Consider the following 20,150-nt stretch of genomic DNA (forward strand, 5'->3'; position numbering starts at 1 on the left):
TTTGCTCATCACTCTCCACTCCAGAAATGAAAAAAGTACATGCAACTGGCAACCCGTACAGAGAAAGAGGAATCGCAACCTGTCTCGTTCGGACAGAAAAAAGGGTAAATGCGATCCAGTCAACCAATTTCGGATGTCGCTCTGGATCCTAGAGAGAACAACTCTATCATAGTGCTATTTTTAGAGAATTGAATACAAGATGAATCTTGAATTTTCACAGGTCATAGCTACCAACATATTCTAAAGATGAGGGACAAAACTCTTGAGAAATAATAGCTACGCTCATGTCATATGCCAAATGCAATGTAACTACATTCAACAGATGTATAGAAATACATATATGGCTAGAAAATACTATATAGACATATAAGCATAATTAGAGAACTTACTATTAGTAAATAGACGAGCATAATTTGTCATCCATGCCTTATATATGCTACTGTGGCATCCGACTTAAAGCTGGATAAATCAACATTCAAAGTGGCACTGCATTTGTTCTTGAAGAGATCCAGTGATGCCTAATCTCGAGAATATGTACTTCCTCAAGTTACTCTAGAAATTTAATTGGACTTCAATAACCAAAAAGAATGGGATTTCACACAGTTCAACATTGCGATGCCATCACTGAAGGATTTCTTCCGTTACATTCATTTCTCATATCTTTTAGATATTGTAAATGGTCTAGCAACAACCATAGATCATACATGTATTTTAACTAGAATCAAACATAAATCGCCGGTATTGGAACCAAAAGCCAATACGATAATATTAGCACTGTTTTACATAACTGTTTCAAAATTCAAATGACATTCCTACAGGAATAATGTCCCTCAAAATATTGGATTCCTTTTCACACTAGCCCTTGATTCAACAAGCTGGAGCATGACTGGAAAAACTGCTCTTGGTATATCACTTACTCATCTGCTGCAATATCTATATGCCGCACGTACTCAGCCGCATTGCATCAATATCCTCTACTACGCAACAAGCAGCTCTTCTACAATCGGAAGCCGAATTCACAAGTCCCAAGCATTGAACCTCCTTTACAGTCCAACATACTCTTTGATGAAAAAGTATTGCCAAGTCCTGCTTTCATCTCCTCCTCTTACTGCCTTTTCCAAGTTGTCCCGATTTAAAAGCATGCTCCTGCTCTTGCAGAAAAGCTTTAGCTCTTCCGTACTTCTCCGATTTTTCTTGTTCCAGCAATGCCTTATCTTTTTCTTTCACCTCAAATAAGAAATAATTGTCTTTACGAAGTTCACGAACCGCCCCTTTGGCTTCCTGCTTGATAAGTTTCTTCAACTTTCTCCTTTCAGCACGTTCACGATCTGGATCATAATCTCTACCCTTAACAAAGCTGTCAGGAAAAAAAAAAGGAAATATCTCCATCAGATTATACTTGACGTAAATCATTTACTAACAGAGGGAAAAATTCCGATGAATGCAGTCTTCACCAAGCATACAGTGAATAAGGTGCACTACACGTATTCAAAACACTACATGCATGACACCTCCACATCTGCGAGAGAGAGAGAGAGAGAGAGAGAGTACTTCTCCTCAAACTTAGGATTAAGTTGCTTGATGGGCACTGGCTTTTGCTTCCGCAGTTGAAGTGGTTGCCGGAGCATCTGATGTTCATCAGCTTTTCTCTTGATAAGTTGAGCAACATCCTCAAATTTATTTTGCAACTCATTTGGCATGTTTTGTTGTTGTGCCACTTCAAGTAACAAAGTTGAAATTGGCATGAATATTTCAGGGAACGAACTTAATTTCCCATATATACTGGCGAAACCGCTAAGGGTCTCAATCACAGAAGCCAATACGCTAGCCCTGCATATAAACGAGTTCGTATTTTAAACAAAATGATATGACTCCTGAAACTCTTCAATAAAGAAAATATATGTAGGTACCCTGGTCGTACGATAGTTTCAATCACACACCACCACCTCACCACCTAGATTACTTGACTGAAGATAGACATACGGATGCATTTAGCCATCATGACATTTTATACACAATGAGATCCTTGTGAGCAGATTTCACTTCTTCTGATTACAGGGATGGACATTTGAAAACTGCAATTAGCTAACATCCGTACTGCACTAAAAAGAACGGTGGGCAAAGAAGAGATAAAAGATAAACCCAAAACATACTAACCTGAAACCATCGGAGCTGAAAAAAGGGGATTCCTCAGGCATGTCAATTATTCTCAGAAAATTCAAAGGGCTAAATTCACTTGCACATTCACGAATACAAAGTAGAGGCCTTTGCACTCTAAATTCGATAAGACCGCCAAACTGTCACAAGAAAACATACACATGTATACCAGTCAATTTCATCGCAACCCATCAGTCTCCTTGAAATTCCCAAGTTGTCAGGCAGATTCACATATGGAAAGGAAAACCATGACATGTACCTGAGAATTTTGGTTAGGTCCTATTTTCCTGTCCATCGCTGCAGAGAGCAAAGTTTTTAGAAACATTATGGCCTCTGGACAAAACTTCTGAGATTGTTTAGTTACCTTCAATAAAAACAAGTGACATCAGTTAATTGCAGCTGCACATCTAAAAACCAATAATGAAGCTTCAAAATACCAACCACTATATAATCAAGGTTGCAAATTGAATGTAAAAAACTGAAAACACCATGTCAAGAGTGCTGAAGAAAATGACTATTTAGCTCAAGCAGAAACCCAGCAGCAAGCATTCTTAGCAAGCAATTAACTTACATCATGTCCAATCATTGTAAACAACCTATAGGACATGAAAAAAAACATTTATGAATTATGGATAATAATACATGGTCTACACAATGGTAGCAAGTATAAATCAATAAAATCAATCACTTAGCAACTACCATTGACCTTAATTTGTAGGACAGCTGTGACAATGTACACTGATCTTAACGAAATGCTAAGCATGTACGAAGGCACTACCCACAAGAAGAAATTCCACAACACAACAATGGAAATACTCACACGGTAAGAAAAAGTAACCAACTGAACCACAATGAGAGGAACAAGGAGTTTTTAAAAGAACTTGTTCACACACCCAAACAAGTCCAAGGCACAAAAGCGATAATGGACCCTCAAATTAGTGACATTGAACTACAGTGCATTGCATGCCATTATTGACCAAAATAAAAAATATATCTCAGTGACCTGTTGTGGAAAGAAATCCAATATGCAACAACTTGAAGTAGAAATATGTTTTGAGAACATACCGAGAGAAGCATAGAGCATAGAAAAGACCCTAGAGCAACATCCCGGCCCGAAAGAATGGGGCAACGCATTAGATATTCACACATTAACAAGGCAGCCGGGGTCATGACAACATGACGAAAGTCGGAGCATGGAAATATCAGTGACCATAGCCGCAAAAGGAACAACGTCTTCAGAGACGGCCAACTGCTGATGTCTATCCAATGTAAAGGGAACAACAGACAATTAGCATCTAATACATTCAACAAAACTTTTCCAAACTTTCATCCAGCAATAAGATTGTTATATAATTTTCCCCTGCAGCTAACCTGAGTTCTTAATGACCTCACAGAACTGTGTTCGAGTTCTTAGGATTCTTTCACGAGCACAAATTGCCGCGAAGTATGGAATCTCTGTGCTCATTTCTATTAATGGCTTGACCAACATATTTAACAACTGAAAATTCAATGGCTTTTTACTTGCTAAGACGGCAAAATACTGCAGCAGTACACCGTAAAACACCTGCAAAATGAGATACATCTCAGATCATCCTCAGAAATGCCTGCGAACTGTATTGACAAGAAGTGAAAACTCAGACCATAGGCTTCTGCAACAAATTTGGACAGTAGAGTGTTTGGCTACTCCTCAAATGCATCACCAAAAATCATTAAGAAAAGGGCAAAGTTACTCTAAATGAAATTGTAAAACCGGCCTAAAATGTTCTATTTAACTACAGATAGTTTTTCAACCTGTATCAAAGAAAACAAATAGATACTCAACACAATACAATGCTGGAAAACAACCTGAATTTATGTAGGCAATAAATGCCTACTTTGATTGTATAGGTCTTATTATTTTATTAAATGAACATTTACCCTAAACAATAATTATATCAAATAATTCAGAACTCTATCAAATCAGAGAAAACCACAAGTGAAACACAATTAATTGGCTAAAGTAAACAGTTAAGAAATAGAAGATTACATGCAGTAGAATGTCCTGTCAAAGCATAATATAGCCAGATAATGATTCATACCTGCATCTTTTTTCGATTTTCTGCAGCAAGAGCTATTGCATTGCTAGCCCGAATTCGAGTAATCAATAGAACGATATCGGAATTGGAACGATTCTCCAACAGAACATTAAATTCTTCCAAGCTTGTTGGTGCTTCAATCAAAAAGGGAAGGATGCTTGTCCCTTCAGAAAGTTTGGCAACTTTCTTCTTATTTTCATGCACATCCACATTCTTCATTGTTTTATTGTCTACATGCCCAACTTGTACTTTACTATTCTCACCAGCATCATTGTAATCTTCCTCTTCTTCCCCTTCATCTTCTTCTTCTTCCCCTTCTTCTTCTTCTTCTAGATCAGCATCAAGTGTTTCATCATCACTTTGCTCCCAGTCTTTGAGAAGATATGTTTTGTCATGATCATCTTTGTCATCATCAGATCCACCATCATCTTCAGCACTGTCTAATTCCTCAGAAAAATCCTCATCTTCATCCTCAGAGTTAGCAGCAGCCTCTCTTTCAAGAATCTCATCAACCCAGCCCTTCTTAGTCTGGGTTTCTTCATCCAGTGAGAAGGAATCGCCAAGGTCATCGCCTGATAAGGATCTAATCTTCTCAGTAGATAGTTTCTCACCATCTTCATCATCCTCATCACTATTATCATCAGTAGCAAGCATCCTTTTCTTACGATCTTCCTGGCATGTAGTAAAAATCATAAAGTGAAAAATCACATTCGACTTTGAAATGAAGGGTTCAATCTCTTCTGAATAATTATAAGCTAATAGAGGACGTCCAACTTCCAAAACCTAATTAGCGTATCCTTGTCAGAGATGGGGTTCATAGGTGAAATAGCAAAGCCCACACAAGCACTATAAGCATGGTCAAAGAAAACTACGCAAGCGTCCTACTGAGATGATTAGAGCACCTGTAGTTGCCATGTTCCTCCTTAATACTGCTGAAAGCTAGCTGACAACTTGCAATCTAATAGGGTGATGCAATGGTTTGAGTAAATGATATTCTTCAAAATTTTGAATGAGATATCAACTTGAACCAAACTAAATATTTGAGAACAACTATTTTGTATGAATTGAATTGTTCCACCATAAAGAGACGATATTATTCAAAGACAATAACAGCACATCTAACACCAGAAAGGACAAAGTATGAGCTACGACATCGAACATCATTAATACAGTATCTTTTCCACTATTAATCCACTGTTTCCCATCCATATAAGAACTAGAAGATAGCGTTCTTAAATGGTTGATTACAGAACTCCAGCAAAATAGAACTGCCCTGGATGGAAATCAAAGAGAAAAAGATACAAAATATTGCACTTTATACCTCGAGTTGCTCAAGTCGTTCTCTTTCTTCCTGGGCAATCTCTTCCGGTGTCTTCGTCCGGTCGGATGGCCGAGCTCGCATATCTAATGACATTTCCTTTACAAGTTTGTCATAGGTATCAGGCTTGTCCTGTCACAAGTAGATCCAATTAAGCGTCTGACACTGACAAATGATCACAGTTCACAGGATGGATTAAAAATTCTGACAGTGTTAAAGGTGGCCACACTGCAGAAGCTACAAAATGGAACCGATAACAAGGTAGATAGAGACCATTTTGACAGCTACCAACAGAACAAAAGGTTCAAATTATCTAAGAATGATAAATACAAATTAATGGGGAAAAAACATTATAATAGAACTCTACCTGAGCAAAAGTTTCTGCTTTCTCTGTGGCGGTGAATTTAGTAATCTTCAGAGGCTCTTTCGGGACACTCTGGTTGACAAGTGCCTTTAATGCACTCATCTTGCCAGGCTCAGTCAAAGAAAGTAAAGCTTCAGACTGCACTAAGGAGGTAAAATTTTTGTCTAGTTCTTCCATTAATTGCTCGTTCTCTTCCTTATCTTTTGCTTTTTGAGCCTGGTTAAAATTGAGAAGAATCAAAACGTTGTGCAATACAGCCTCAAGAATGAAGCAACACAATAACAAGAAAAGTCCCCACCTTGAACAACTTGCTCTTAAATATAATCTCCTCCATAACTTCTTTTTTGCTTTTGTGCTTCTAAAGTCAAAAGCCATCAAAAGAAGACCACATCAGTATCTAGCATCAGTTGACAATCTATTGGAATGCATGATGCAGGTGCAAATGCAACAACGGGAAGATATCCGAAGTCACATCAACTGACATGCATCGCTCTTTCACCATAAAACAAAAAATTGCTAGAAAGTGGTGTATGTCTAATCATGAGGGTAGCCCAGTAATAAAAAGAATATTTGGAACTCAAAGGAAGAAGTATAATATCGACAATACAAAGATGCAACTTAAACCAAATTATCACATTGGCTCTCCATACCGATGCACAAGCAGAAATTAAGAGAAATAACTTTCGCCCAATATCTCAAACATAATACAGGAGATGTAGCAGCTAGCAACCAGGAGGATAGTTCCTAGTGCTAAAAGCATAAACACACTTCAAATGATGTCAAAGCAGTAAGTTAGATAATAAGCAGTAAGTGAGATAATACAGCAAATCTTACATTCTCTTCACCTTCTATTACATTTGTTTCAAGTGAATTCGCACCTTGAGTAGAGAGTTGCTTTGAGATAGATGACTTCTCTACAATAAGACGAGTTAGTGTTACCAGATATCAATACTATCCAAAAGGGAAACAGCAAGAGTCATCAGCAGCCAAGCCAAATGCGCATAAATCATAAGAATGGCCATTGACAGGGCTAACCAAAAAAAGACAACAAAGAATGGACATTGAATAAACTACAAGGATGCACATTGACAAGGCCTTAAAAAAAACAAATAAAAGAATGGACATGGGCAAGATCATAAGTCAAAATCCAAGGGGTTATTATTCTCAGTCAAAATCCAAAATATGTCATCAACTCCACACAGTCATTCTTACTATAAACTGCATCTCTCTAGATATTCACCTCATTAAAGGTGGCTCTTTGGGAGGGAGACTTCTTATATGGAGGAAGCAAATCTAGACTCTTCATCTAAATGACTTTTCCACATATATGAAGTTAACATTTAACAATAATGAAAGTAGTTTGCTTCCTTAAAACTTCTTCACTTTGGCCCCCCAAAGTCCTTCTACATTCATCCCCAAGTGCAAGGAAATAACATCACTAATTCAATATCTATGCATTGGATTCTGCGTTGCTAGTCTATCATTAATCCAATGCCTGCTCCAAATCATGCACAGCGATGAGAATAAGGTATTCATGCTCTTCACAAGATCAAATAGAAACTATCAGATAGATAGATTCAATTTCCTACATCATTGGCCAGTAGTACTTTAGCACGAAATTGCTAGAGTCATGACATACTGTAAGATCCAGCTGTTTCGGCACCACCACCATTGTCATCATCGTCCGGCAACATTTCATCCTCAAAATCGTCCCTTCCCATAAATGCACCTGCTTCATATTCATGATCATCTTCTTCTCCATCAGATAAATTGTACTTGCTCTTTTTATTCAGTTTCAACTGCAAAATGAAAGATACAATTACAACACTACGATGAACACTATAGAGAGGTGAATGGAAACACTCCAATTTAATCTCATTAAACAAATTATTGAATCCTGCAGCAGTGGCCGAGCATGTTATGTGCACGCAATACTAAATAACACGACGGGTTCCTCTCCTTAAATGCAAACGTGTAATATCAACCCGAAGAGGACATCATCCCTGTTAAGTGCGCTGCAGAAAGTTCAAAACTTAGTTGCTTCATTGAACACAGCTTTGCAAAGTGTTGGCCACGCGAACAGGGTATAGACACTTCCCGGCCGCCACCACAACTTAACTCTTGCTACTTAAACGCAAGCAAGTAAAAAGTAATGGGCACGCAAAATGTAGTGCGCTCACATCATCCCTTACCTTGTACTCCCGCTGGGACCTCAGAATAGCCTTTTCGAACTCTTCCATCCCTTCCTTATCCTCCCCAATCCGCTTATCCACAAAGACCGAAGCCTTGCCGCTCCGCTCGTACTCCTTCAACAGCGTATTCTTCCTCTGCATTCAACCGAAACACCCCCAATCAAAACAAATCCCGCGCATGAAGCACAAAAAGGCACACGGGATGGCCGAGCCGGCGTCGGTGGGAATTGCCTTCTCGATGGCGCGGGAGCGGGCGAGGCCGACGCGGCGCTCCTCGCCCTTGCGCTTCTTGCCGAGGACGTCGAACTTGCGGCGGGACCAGATGGTCTCGAAAGGGTTGGGCTCCGGGGCTCTCGCCTTCATGGCGACCGCACCGGGGCGCGGCCTGCCCTTGCCCTTCTTCTTCTTCGCCGCCCCGTCGCCGGAACCGGAGCCGGCGAGCCCGGATTTCTTCGCCATGGCGATGGATTTTCCCAGCTGAAATTGGTGCGGGAGAGACGGTTGACACTGAAAGGGTTTTTAGGGTTTATGAGAGTTTTATGGAGAGGGTGACCAGTCGAATGACGGGATAATGACATAAAAAACTAAATTTTGCTCACATATATAATGCAGTCCCTAAATTTTTAATTTATTCGATATAATTTTTAAATTTTAGCTTAATATTATTCAATATGATCCATAAATTTTTAATACGTATTTCATAAAGTCCATACACTATACAATAATGTTCAAAGTAGTTCGTGAATGTAGTCATTAAACTTGAATTAATGGAAAAATTATATTGAATATTTTCATATAATTCGGATACTAAATTGAATATGTACCAAAAGTTCAGAAACGACATTGAATAAATTAAAAATTCATTATACATATTATACAGTGGGTTAAAATTCAGAGACTATATTAAACAAATGAAAAGTTTATGGATCACGTTACACATTTGATCAAATTTTAGAGATTGTTTATGTCATTTTCGTTGGCACATACCGATTCTCCAAATTTAAAGTAATGGATGAACGAGGGGAGGGTCGGATCCGAACCGAATCCTCTTCATGACGGGTCGGGAATTCCGGGTCGGATCAATCATGGGCCGGTTTTCCTTTGTTGGGCCTTCCCGTGTGTTGAATAAAAGGGGGTGGTAATTGGGCCCGGACGATCCAATTGTGGTTAAGAGCAGAAGTGCTCCACAAGATGAATAGGAACACAAATTGATTTCAGATGATTGGCAAAATCGATTTCAATCGCAACCATCGATTTTTTGCAACAATGGCAATAACAAATAGAAGCGAAATTTTTTAGCCAATTACATGATTTTCCTTCTAATTCTCAAATTTTGAATTGATTAGTTTGACATCGGCGGAATTAATTTACCTCCAAATATTATTAATGCAACAACACGGGGTAAGTACAAGTATGTTTGGCAATTAGCAAAAGTCTTTACCTCAAAACAGATTTTTAGAGGTAAATTTACATGCCTCAAATATGTTTTTAGAGGCAAATAAATCTACTTCTATATAATTATATAAAGACAAGTGTGTGCGTCAGAAAAATTTACCGAGACGCCGGACAAAGAATCATCCTCCTCCGAGTTTGCGAATTCCAATTTGGACCCAGTGGTAAGAACCCCTCGTCAAATCGAAGAATACAAAGCAACATTATGTCTGCCTTACTGGAGGCAAGGGTGATTTGGAAGATGATGTATACCCCATCCAGCTTGACAAAATTAAATAATTTTCCGTATGAGCAGTTGATTAATGAAAGGACTTTTTTTGTCATGTTCGACCCACCAATTGCTGATTCGAACGAGAGCAGGGGAATTATTCAATAAATATTTAGTTTGCTTAGAGACAGTTGTATTTTGTTAGTACTATTGTCAATCAAGTTACCAACCTTGTCATGTCTCTTTTTGTTCATTTCTTTTGGTTGTAAGTTAAAGTTCTAATGTCACGGTCCAGAGGTTTCCTTATCCATGATAGGCCATGGCTGATACCACATGGGTAAGGGAACATTAGATTATCCGGCCCGTGACACTAACGTCTAGGTGCAATTTTCGTGCTTTGTTTAGACGTTATAATGTTTGGTTAAATATATCACTTGTCTCTAATGTTATGATGTTGCCGACTTCAATTGTCTATAGAAGCAAAAATGATTAGGGCATCATAATATCGATTTGAATACTAAAATCTGAGTTTTAGGACTCTCCAATAGGTATGCCTCGTCATAGAGCCCAACAGGGCAGATAAGAGCAGAACTAGAACTTCTAGAATCTTCAATCGTTCTAGATTTGAGGTAAGTTACCAACCGAAGAATTGCTTGAGATCAAACTTATCGATTTATTCACTCAATTGATCAGGATCCTAAAAATTATATGTGTCCTAGAGAAATCATCTAACCACCTAGGGAGGAAAATTGGTCCGGCTGCGAAAATCAAATTCTTATGATCTTGGGCTTTTCAGTTACGTGCATGTGAATCTACGACGCTCTTATCGATTTCAATTCTCTATTTTGGTTCCTCGAGGATAGGCTTGGGACCCCGACAGCTAGGCCCAGGTCTCTCGCGGCCTCGACCGTGACCTTCGTGCCCAAGCCCGTGGTCCGCAGCAATTGGATCTCGAATATGTGGTTATACTCGAGACTTTCTCTTGAATGCGTGTTTCATAATTTTCTATAACAGATGTCCATTAAGAATTTTCAAATTGTTTGCGAAATTCAAGCAAACATAGAGTGCCAATTTCATGGAAGGAGCGGAGCTAGTGGACCACTTTCCCTCCTTTTTTTTCCCCGCCTAGCTCACTTAGAAGTCCCACTAGATCTAGGTAGTGGATTACATATTCAGTAGTGCGGTTGCACTTTTGAAGAGCAAGGCCTTGAAGTCCACTATGGTGTGCTGCTGGTATTACATGCCCCGTATGTGCTCTATTGTCTACTTGCATCAACATCATCATCAGGTCTATCTCTCATCAACTTGGGAGGTCACCCAAGAAGATAAGCCGCATGGAGCTTTGCCTTTCCATGGACACTCGGACTCAGACGATAAAGCATACAAATATTATAAAATGCAGCACTCTAGGTGCAGCTAGCATGGCCCCGTTACTCCATTTGACCTAAAAAAGATATGCCTTTTCGAACTCAGAAGAGGAGGAGGCATAGCTCGCATCGACAGATTCACTTCACAGATCACTACTCTGTCACTTCTGTATCAGATTAATATATGTATTTTGCTTTTATGAATGAGCTTCAAAACCCAAGAGCTCTCACATCACCCATGTTCATCTTATCTCATCCGTACTCTTTATGGGTAGGTAAGCACTGGCCAACTCGAACTGAGTGTACATTTCAGTTGGGGATGGGCCTCTAGCTCCAGCCAAACCAGACCACTAATGACCGCTTTGAGGTGGCATGAAGGGACAGATTCGGGTCGTGTCCCATCTGGACTTGGCATGATGAGCAATTCCTGTTGGGTCTTGTAGGTCCGATGAATTGGAGGAAGCATGCACTCTCAAATCAAGACTTGGCTTGGAGAAAATAATGCTATCTACGAGGATTGAGGATATAGATATGTAACTAGGGTTTGATGAGGGTGTCGGGAAAGCTCCACTTTGTATCTATTTTGAGCTAGTTCCTTTTCCAGCTATTATTCCATTTTGGAATGGGGGTTTATGTCTAGCTAGCTCATCAGCCGACAATCCCCATATTAGGTAGAGGTTTTCTAAGCTTAAACCACATTGAGCTCATTTCATGATCGACAGGACAAATCCTAGAAATAGGATGAGATCACTTGAGCAATGCAAACATATCATCGATCCGGATTTGGATAAGTGAATGATACTGTAATCCTTACAATTCGATAGAGATCCCACTTCAGTTGCATTTTTTTAAAAGCATGTTATATATGCATTAGATATAGCTAGTCTAAATTTTCACGAAAACTTTACGGTGGTCTTTAAACCAATCAAGCTTTAAAACTTTCTAGCAAAAAAAAATCAAGCTTTAAAACATTTTTAATGTTATGTTTCCCTCTTATTAGTTTGTCCCTACCAAATTAAGCTCACACGCACTCGCGTGCATACGTTAAACACTACTTTCCATGAATGAGATGCTCTTGGACAAAAAAATGTTAGCTAGACTCGATCGAGCACGATCTTCTCTTACTCGACCGAGCATTGGACACAATCAAGATCGATCGATTCGCAGCCGCGTTCATTGAACAATAGTGACAGACACTCTTTTGGCTCCAAGCATTCATTCCCGTCAATATGAAGGACAACACATGTATATTGTGGCATTCGACCCAGAGAAGAGAATGGCACTTCTCGAGGACCCCTAATAACGACACTAGGGCGTCGTTTTCAATGGGGACTTTTTGGGACACCGAACGTGGACACGAGGGGGCGACATTAGATGGGACTCACGGACGAACCAAGGCCATAAAAGCTGACTTTATGAACTCATGGTGCGCAACAAAAGAAAGCAACGGAACATCGCAGACAAATGTGTCTACCAAAAGATAAGAAAGAGAACGAGAGATCGACCCCGAGATAAACTATGATATGCATGTCGGTTTTCGCCTAGCGGGTGGGGAGGCAAGGTCAAGCAATTTTCTGTACGGCGACAAAACGGGTCGCACGCGCTTTTCGAGCTTCGCGATCCCAAACTCATCCCATCCTAAAATCATTTTTTTGCGTAAACTTGATTCCATGATGTGATCGACAATATCATACGGAGAAATTTCACCGCAATTGGGTTTTTTTTTAATATGTAAATGTTTCGGATTTGATGAGGCTATGGTTTATTTTTGGACAAAAATCAGTCGATCTTATCATGGTGTAACTCGGCTCCGGTGAGTGTCTTATCGGTGGTTTCTCTTGGCGAGGGTGTGGGTCCTCCATGGAGTTCTGAGATGGGGCACCAGATAGGGCTGGTCAATGGAGCTTGTTTCCTTCTCTCGACCATGCAATGTGAATGGCATATGATACTTGACAGTTATTGGCCTGTTTATCAGGATCAAACTAGAAATCTTCCCATTTAACTACATTGTCTAGCTTCTTAAGTCCATGGCCAAGTTGCCGAAAGTCATGCGGCCCTACTAGTAGAGAGATTGAATGGGTGGGCCGGAGAATACTATATCCGGGATTCGATCTCTGTGAGCAACGCACACAGTTATACATAAAAGATATAAACGAGACCAAAATAAAAGTCCAGGGCCAAGTTTAGCCGACAAAATATGAGGCATGGATATAAAAGACATCCGACATCCTATCAAGCGTTTAGTGAGATCGAATGAAGTCTGACATAATATGCATATAACCTAGATAAAAAAAAATGGTAGGCCTAGGGTTGAGTTGATCGTATTTGTGGTCCAGGTTCAACTTCTCGTGGCGATTTCTACCAATCGGCGACTCTCTCTCTCTCTCTCTCTCTCTCTCTCTCTCTCTCTCTCTCTCTCTCCACAAAACAGGACATGCATATTGGGAGCAATTTCCAGTCCTTTTCTAAACACCACTATCCGGTAGATGTCTCATCCTTCATCCTATCCAATCCTATTAAGAAATCTCAATCCACCAAACACAACTTCAGATGGCGAGGGCGAGGGCGAGATGCCATCTTAATGTATCTACAAGGCTTCAACTAACTTCACAAAATAAGTCTTTCAGAATCTAACGTTTGTAATGTGAAACAAAGTAGACAGCAACCATCCAAAAGAAAATGGTAAAATGGTTAGGAACTTCCTTGACCTGGTGAAGACAGTTCGATTTTCTTGCATTACAATGCGGTAATAAGGTACACCTCACTCCGATGTTCTGGCATGAATCACAGTTGTGTCTAACTTACTCGTGGGACTACTGACATAGTATTGTCAGAATCGCCATGTCTCCCGGCAATCAATCCTATCCTCAAAAAAATAGTATACGTTGCTAAATAAGCCCCAAACTTGCAAAATATTCGGAGGCATCAAGTCTTGTGAAGTAGAGCGTACTGATGAGTATCCCACGATAAATTTTTTCAGATTAGTTTTTAAATTTATAATGAGATTTATAGGTATATATCGTATTATCTTGATTATAACATTATGTGACTGTAAATAAGAAGGTGATGCTTCTAAATATTAGTTTTCAGTCACGATTGAATTGATACTGATTTTCTTGTCTACTTCTGGTGTTTGAACTTAAAATATGAACGGAGTACCGAGACCATTTGTCTTCCGTCATTTTCACACCAAAGCATCAATTTTCCCAGAAGGCTGTCTGATCACATGATCTGCAAACTGACAAAATGCTTCTAAACTCCAACAGAAAGGTTGCTTTTTGCAGTTCGCAAACTCTCACATGGGGTTTCTACATGCAAGTTCCTGAAACATACCAACAAAAGATTCAATCAAGAAGAACGTTGACAGTGAATGATCACAGCCCCTCGAGGTCTGTGTATGCTGGTCCTGGATTGGGTGCTGGGCCAAACTGTGGTGGCGACTGATGAAAGAGCAAGGGACCATCGCCATTGAATCTCTACGAAGCTGAGGCTATTCCCCAAAATCCATGGCAAAAATGTGATCGCTGTTGGATATTGACAAGACCATAGTATTGTTAATGCAACTGTCGAGATCAGATCATCTCAGTTTCCGGTCTGGTTTTGGCAAATTTGTTTGCTTGGGTATATTCTTTAGTTGGGTTTGATGTGTTCTTGCGTGGAATTCTATGCTTGCATGTGTGATGGCACGAGTGCAGGCCGACACAAAAGGAGAAGGGAGCTCTTCTTTATGGACCTAAATGAAGTGATTGTTAGCTAATCTCTTAGGATTAAATAATGTGCAAATCCTTATAGATTCTTATCAACAAGTATTGTCGAAGCACTCGCATTTATCTACGCGATTAATTTATGGCTCGGAAATCGAATATCAACTCTTAAAATCCCACAAATTACGTGTAAACTGTTATTGAACACGCCGCCTATATAGAATAAAGATTTTAGAGCAAGACTACTTGTACATGCTCAAAGTTCGTAATTTACTTATTCATGAGATTTGGAGAGTTTTTCATTGATTTTCAGATAGTCAGGTCTATGCGGTCATGTCACTGAATTATCAAAAAAGAAAGATGTTTCTCTGTCGAGGTACTTAATAAGTATCTTCTTTTTATCTCTTTCGATCTTGTTCTTTTATAGTCAAAAGTTCCTTTCACTTTTTCTTTTTCTTTTGTTTCTCATCCTCGTCATTTCAAAGCAATTTCCAAACAAGACATAGCAAAATTTTTTCTATCAGAAAATTTTCATTTATCTTATTAAAGTTGTTGATCATTGATGGTACTTCTTATTTTTCCTAAAAAATAAATCTTGATGTGTTAGCAAAACTCTAAGACATTCTAAGAAGTCACATAGTTGGAGCGCAAACTAATATCCCCAGAATTGCTGAATTGCTTTGTTTCACATAATTTATTGGACGTGTGATTTTGCTTCATCAACATTCCCACACTTGCATCTTAACAAAATCTCTCCTCGTGTGTGTCTTTGATGTTAGATTACTTTAGATATCCTTTTGAACCATGTTTCAACTCAAATCTCCATCTTGACCTAACCAAACTCGGCAATAACCAAATTCCAACTCCTCTTGATTCACCATTTGCCACCTGATTCAAGATTTATCCGATGTTTCTTCCATGAGATATGCACAAAATGTACATACACATTAAGGGTGCGGCTCATGCGATCGGTCATGAGCTCCGATGCTACTTGTTGAGAGCGAGTAGTAGAACCATTTGTACTTTCATACTCGAGAGATTGCCAAAAAGAAACTCGAATTTGAGCTATTAACATTTGGAGTTCAATTTGAGCCCATTAATATATCTCACGCCCATTAAATGCTTCGCGTAAAAATGATATCCTATTTCCTAGTCAAACTTGGCATGCGGCACCTTCTAAATCTTTTTTAGTAAGAAACGTGCACATGCATTGCAAGTGTACAAAAAATGACACTTGAAAGATAAAATGAAACTACTTTCTTATGTAATATTCAAATCATTTAATAGTGAAGATAAATTATATAGACAAATATATACAATACAAAGAAACTGTATAATTATATGTAGAAAGATAAAGATATTTCAAGATTTGAACTATTCGGGAAGGTTGTTTTAGGATGGAAAAAATATAAATTTTAATATTGGAAACAAGTGAGAGATCAAAATAGAATTATTGACTTACACATATGCCGACAGGGGATACGGTTTTGGGGGAAAAAAGATTGAGATATCTTAAAGGGACAAGTGCGCTGAAAAACCTAAAACTTGTCACAAAAATGCAATTAAGTTCTAAAATTTTCACAAAAGAGTAATCAAGTCCTGAAACTTATCATAAAAGTGCAATCATGTTCTAAAACTTTCATAAGGTGAAATCAAGTCCTAAAATTTATCAAGTCGATACCATCAAGTCCTAAAACTTGCTAGCATTTTCCGTTTATTAAGTTAGACAGAGTTAATGCAAGGACTTGATTGCATTAACTTGACAGGTTTTAAGATTTGGTTGCACTATTTGAAAGATTTGAGACTCAATTATACTTTCGTGACAAGTTTTAAAACTTCCAACGAACTTAATCTTTATCTTAAAGATAAGAGGTTCTTTTTATTTTGCATTACAGTATAGATGTAGAGTTGAAGGTGGCTCGAAGCCAGACGAACACATAGCTAGGTATTCATCAATTCCATTTCTAATTTTTGTATCTAGATAAATAGAAGTCGTAGCCGTTTTAGACACAGAGATCAAGGAAGATGCAAATTAGGAGCACACTCCTTTTTCTAAAGGCTCCATCACCGGCGTGGTAAGTGGAAGGCATGCAAATATTACTGGGCCATGCTTGGTTTGCTTTGCTTTTTGAAAAAGAAGTCGATATTAGTGCCAAAAAACCTTTAATGTTTCAGGACTTGGATGCACTAAAATATATTCACGCATAGGATGGGTTGCTGTATGACTTCTTCTTTGGATGTTTATTCGGTATACTTACGTCATATGATCCACCGTATTAGAAGCACAATCAAATTTGCGAAAAGTGTCAGAGGGAATACCTTCATTTACTAATGACATTCGAACATTTAGTGAAAATGTAAGCTTCGGTTGTGTTGGTTTCAATGACAGAATTTTCTGCGAATTAGATTTCCGGACTTTCACGCGCTTGGTTTGAAAGTGATTAGTCAACGAAAAAATATTTATGGTCATTGAAAATATCCATACTTAAAATTAGGAAAATGGATTTCCAGTTCTAAATAGGGTAAATCATTTTTTGAAGTATAAAATTCTCTTAACAAACGCTCTTCTTCACTTTCTTCACTTTTCTTTGCCGAGGCTTGGTTCCATTTTCACCTTCTTCAAGGTGCACTCTTCGTTAGTTCTTTGCTGATGAACAAACACACTAACTCACAAAAACTCAATACCCACTGTCCAGACGAAATCCCAACACCTGAAAACATTTACAAACACACTTTTTCAGCACACCACCAATAAACGAAAATTAACCATTTTCCATAGAAATTATTATGAAGTTTTGCTCGAAATAAACACACTCTTCATCTATGTATTGTTGAGATGCACGTATGAATTATCTTAAAAAGTCCCACATCAGAGAATTGATATGGTGTATAACAGTTAATATATCTTAGTTGGCCCATAACTCATTGAATGAAACTTTTAAGTGAAGGTGAATCCAACTAAATATGTTGACGGACTCACACTTGAGCTTTCTCTTGACGATCTTCCCAAGTAAAGATATCAGGCTTCTATTGCACGTTTCCAACAAATGGTATAAGAGTCGATGGTTGATTGGTAGCCTACTTCCAATGTGTATTAGTGTTTGGTGAATATCTCAAGAAATGAATCTGGTGACCAACGTTTCCGAGCAAGTGGTGTAGCTGGCTAAACTGATGGCCACCCTTCATGGTAAGGTCTGAAGAAAGAAACCAAAAATGAAGGTGGACGTTGGAGATTTAAGTTAAGACATGTTGGTGCAGATGAACACCTAAATTCAGGAGGAGTATATATAACAACAAGATCACATGTGAAGGGGAGATTGTTTTGATACATATGTGAGTTATGTTAGAAAGAGTCCCATAGAAGAGTACTATGCTGGGAGGGTTAGATAGACCAAAGAGAGAGGGTATGGTCCCTAAACTTTGGCTCAATATTCAATGTCGTCATTGTAATTTTAATTAGTTCAATATGATCCATAAACTATTCGTAAATGTTCAATGTAGTACTTCTATTTGCTCCAACGACAAATTAGATGTTATCTGATGACGCGGATTATTTTATATGATGAGTTAGATTTTTAAAAATGATTAGTCAATACAGTACTTCTATTCATAAAAACGACAAATTCTATTTGTAAATGTTCAATGTAGAACTTCTATTTGCTCAAACGACAAATTAGATGTTATCTGATGACGCGGATTATTTTATATGATGAATTAGATTTTTAAAAATGATTAGTCAATAATGTCCATCTCTTTATCCATCTACTATAGAAAAGGAAAAAAAAATTATGGAACATGCCCATCAATATATGATGACCAGGATTATTATATCCTAATTTGAGATAAATATCTTACTTGGATAATTTACATGTAACTTTTTTTTATTGTCCATTGTTCAAACTTAACAGATTTGAAGCCACATGAGCAGATTCCATTAACTTGAATTAGTGTAATGATGCCATTGAATATTTTCATATAGTATAGGAACTAGATTCAACATTTACCAATAGTTAAGGGATCTTATTGAACGAATTACAAATCATTGAACCAAAATTTAGGAACCATTTGTATCATTATCCTAGGGGAGAATTTAAGACTAGGACTTTGATTGGTGTCTTTCCTCACAAAAATGAAGATATTTTGATAAAATTAGGATATTTTTGGAAGATGTAGCCTAGTTTGGGCCTCCAATTCGATTGCTAATATATCGACCAAGGAGGTAAATTTGAATTTACCTCGCTAGATCTAAAGCAGTACGATTTATATTTCTCTTACAAAGGCTATGCATGGGCTATTGGAAGCTTTTATCTTCCCATTGTTCCTTAAGAATTTTCAATCCAAGGATAAGAAAATAAAATTCAATGGGGATTGTCCATAGTACAATAATGAAAACCGTGCAACCGACATTTCCTCGTTAGTAAAATGTTAGTTTTTCTTATTTTACGACATTTCGTTCTATTTCTATGCAATAATGCCATGCAAGAAAAATTGCACGGTGCAATATTGTGCCATAGAAAATCCCAAATCGAATAATGTGGACTGTCTATCTAACTTCTCAATCAAAGACCAAACTGTCAATTTTTCTTTTCAATTCCACACCACTGATATATACTTTCCAACTACTTTTTAACATGGAGGGGATACAGATAGGAGCACATAATGTCTTTCCTGAAAAAAGAACAAAGTGGGACACCATGAAAAATTTCTTCATCACTATCATGATCATCCGGACCATCAAAGGCTAAGCCCCCATCCAGTACAAATTGCTCATAGATGCATCAATTCCACTAAGAACCAAAGTCCAACCCTAGAATCCAAGGTTGTTCACAGATCATTGCCCCCCATCTTCCCCAACATCACTTCTGCAAATTCATATCTCAGAAGCATAAAATCATGAAAGCTTGTTCCCTTCTGCCCCCACACCTCTTTCTTCATAGATGGAAAAAGCAAAAAAGAAAAGAAAAATCCATCATGTGTGGTCCAAAAACCTCTAAAGCTAGCCTCCTTATACAGATGTAAGCGGATTTTGGGCTGAAAATAGAATGCTCGATACGTGAAAAACTTAAATAACGTCGTGGACTACATAAAATATGAGTGAAAAAATAAGAGGGTTACCCAATATTTGATGTGATGATGTAAAATTATTTTATATAGACTCGTTGTATAATGCCATGGACAGACATAAATGACAGCTTACAAATATGTTCGTAAATGTATGTTATTAGGTGGATTGACTTGACCCGTTAACCAATCGAAATCAATTATTACTCATCATACACTGTATTATGAACAGTGAAGAACTAACAATTTTTT

At 38.2% G+C, this 20,150-nt stretch overlaps 1 protein-coding gene across 2 annotated transcripts; it reads right to left on the reverse strand.

The window, feature by feature from the left end:
- Window positions 1-741: 741 nt before the first annotated feature.
- Window positions 742-8,656, reverse strand: LOC115671769 (uncharacterized). Of its 2 annotated transcripts, none has more exons than XM_056309765.1 (14): window positions 8,338-8,656; window positions 8,107-8,241; window positions 7,554-7,713; window positions 6,749-6,828; window positions 6,213-6,269; window positions 5,918-6,130; window positions 5,554-5,682; window positions 4,236-4,904; window positions 3,529-3,721; window positions 3,223-3,416; window positions 2,417-2,521; window positions 2,158-2,297; window positions 1,552-1,830; window positions 742-1,357 (listed from the first exon to the last, which is right to left on the reverse strand). In XM_056309765.1, the coding sequence occupies exons 1-14, from the start codon at window positions 8,563-8,565 to the stop codon at window positions 1,093-1,095; spliced, it is 2,847 nt and encodes a 948-aa protein (XP_056165740.1). In that variant the 5' UTR covers window positions 8,566-8,656; the 3' UTR covers window positions 742-1,092. The 2 variants fall into 2 exon arrangements, with proteins under 2 accessions (XP_056165740.1, XP_030449265.1); XM_030593405.2 differs by having other exon boundaries at window positions 6,213-6,272.
- Window positions 8,657-20,150: the final 11,494 nt, after the last annotated feature.

The sequence above is a fragment of the Syzygium oleosum genome, unplaced genomic scaffold (assembly GCF_021117445.2).
Source record: "Syzygium oleosum isolate NSW1041296 unplaced genomic scaffold, Sole_v2.1 Sole_v2.03, whole genome shotgun sequence".
NCBI classification, from domain to species: domain Eukaryota; kingdom Viridiplantae; phylum Streptophyta; class Magnoliopsida; order Myrtales; family Myrtaceae; genus Syzygium; species Syzygium oleosum.

Coding starts and splice junctions, on each gene's coding strand:
- LOC115671769 (XM_030593405.2), bottom strand. CDS start 8,565: ATGGCGAAGAAATCCGGGCTCGCCGGCTCCGGTTCCGGCGACGGGGCG. Junction 6,273..6,748: donor TAATAGAAGGTGAAGAGAAT/GTAAGATTTGCT, acceptor TTTTGACTTTAG/AAGCACAAAAGCAAAAAAGA. Junction 1,831..2,157: donor TTCAGCTCCGATGGTTTCAG/GTTAGTATGTTT, acceptor GTTTATATGCAG/GGCTAGCGTATTGGCTTCTG.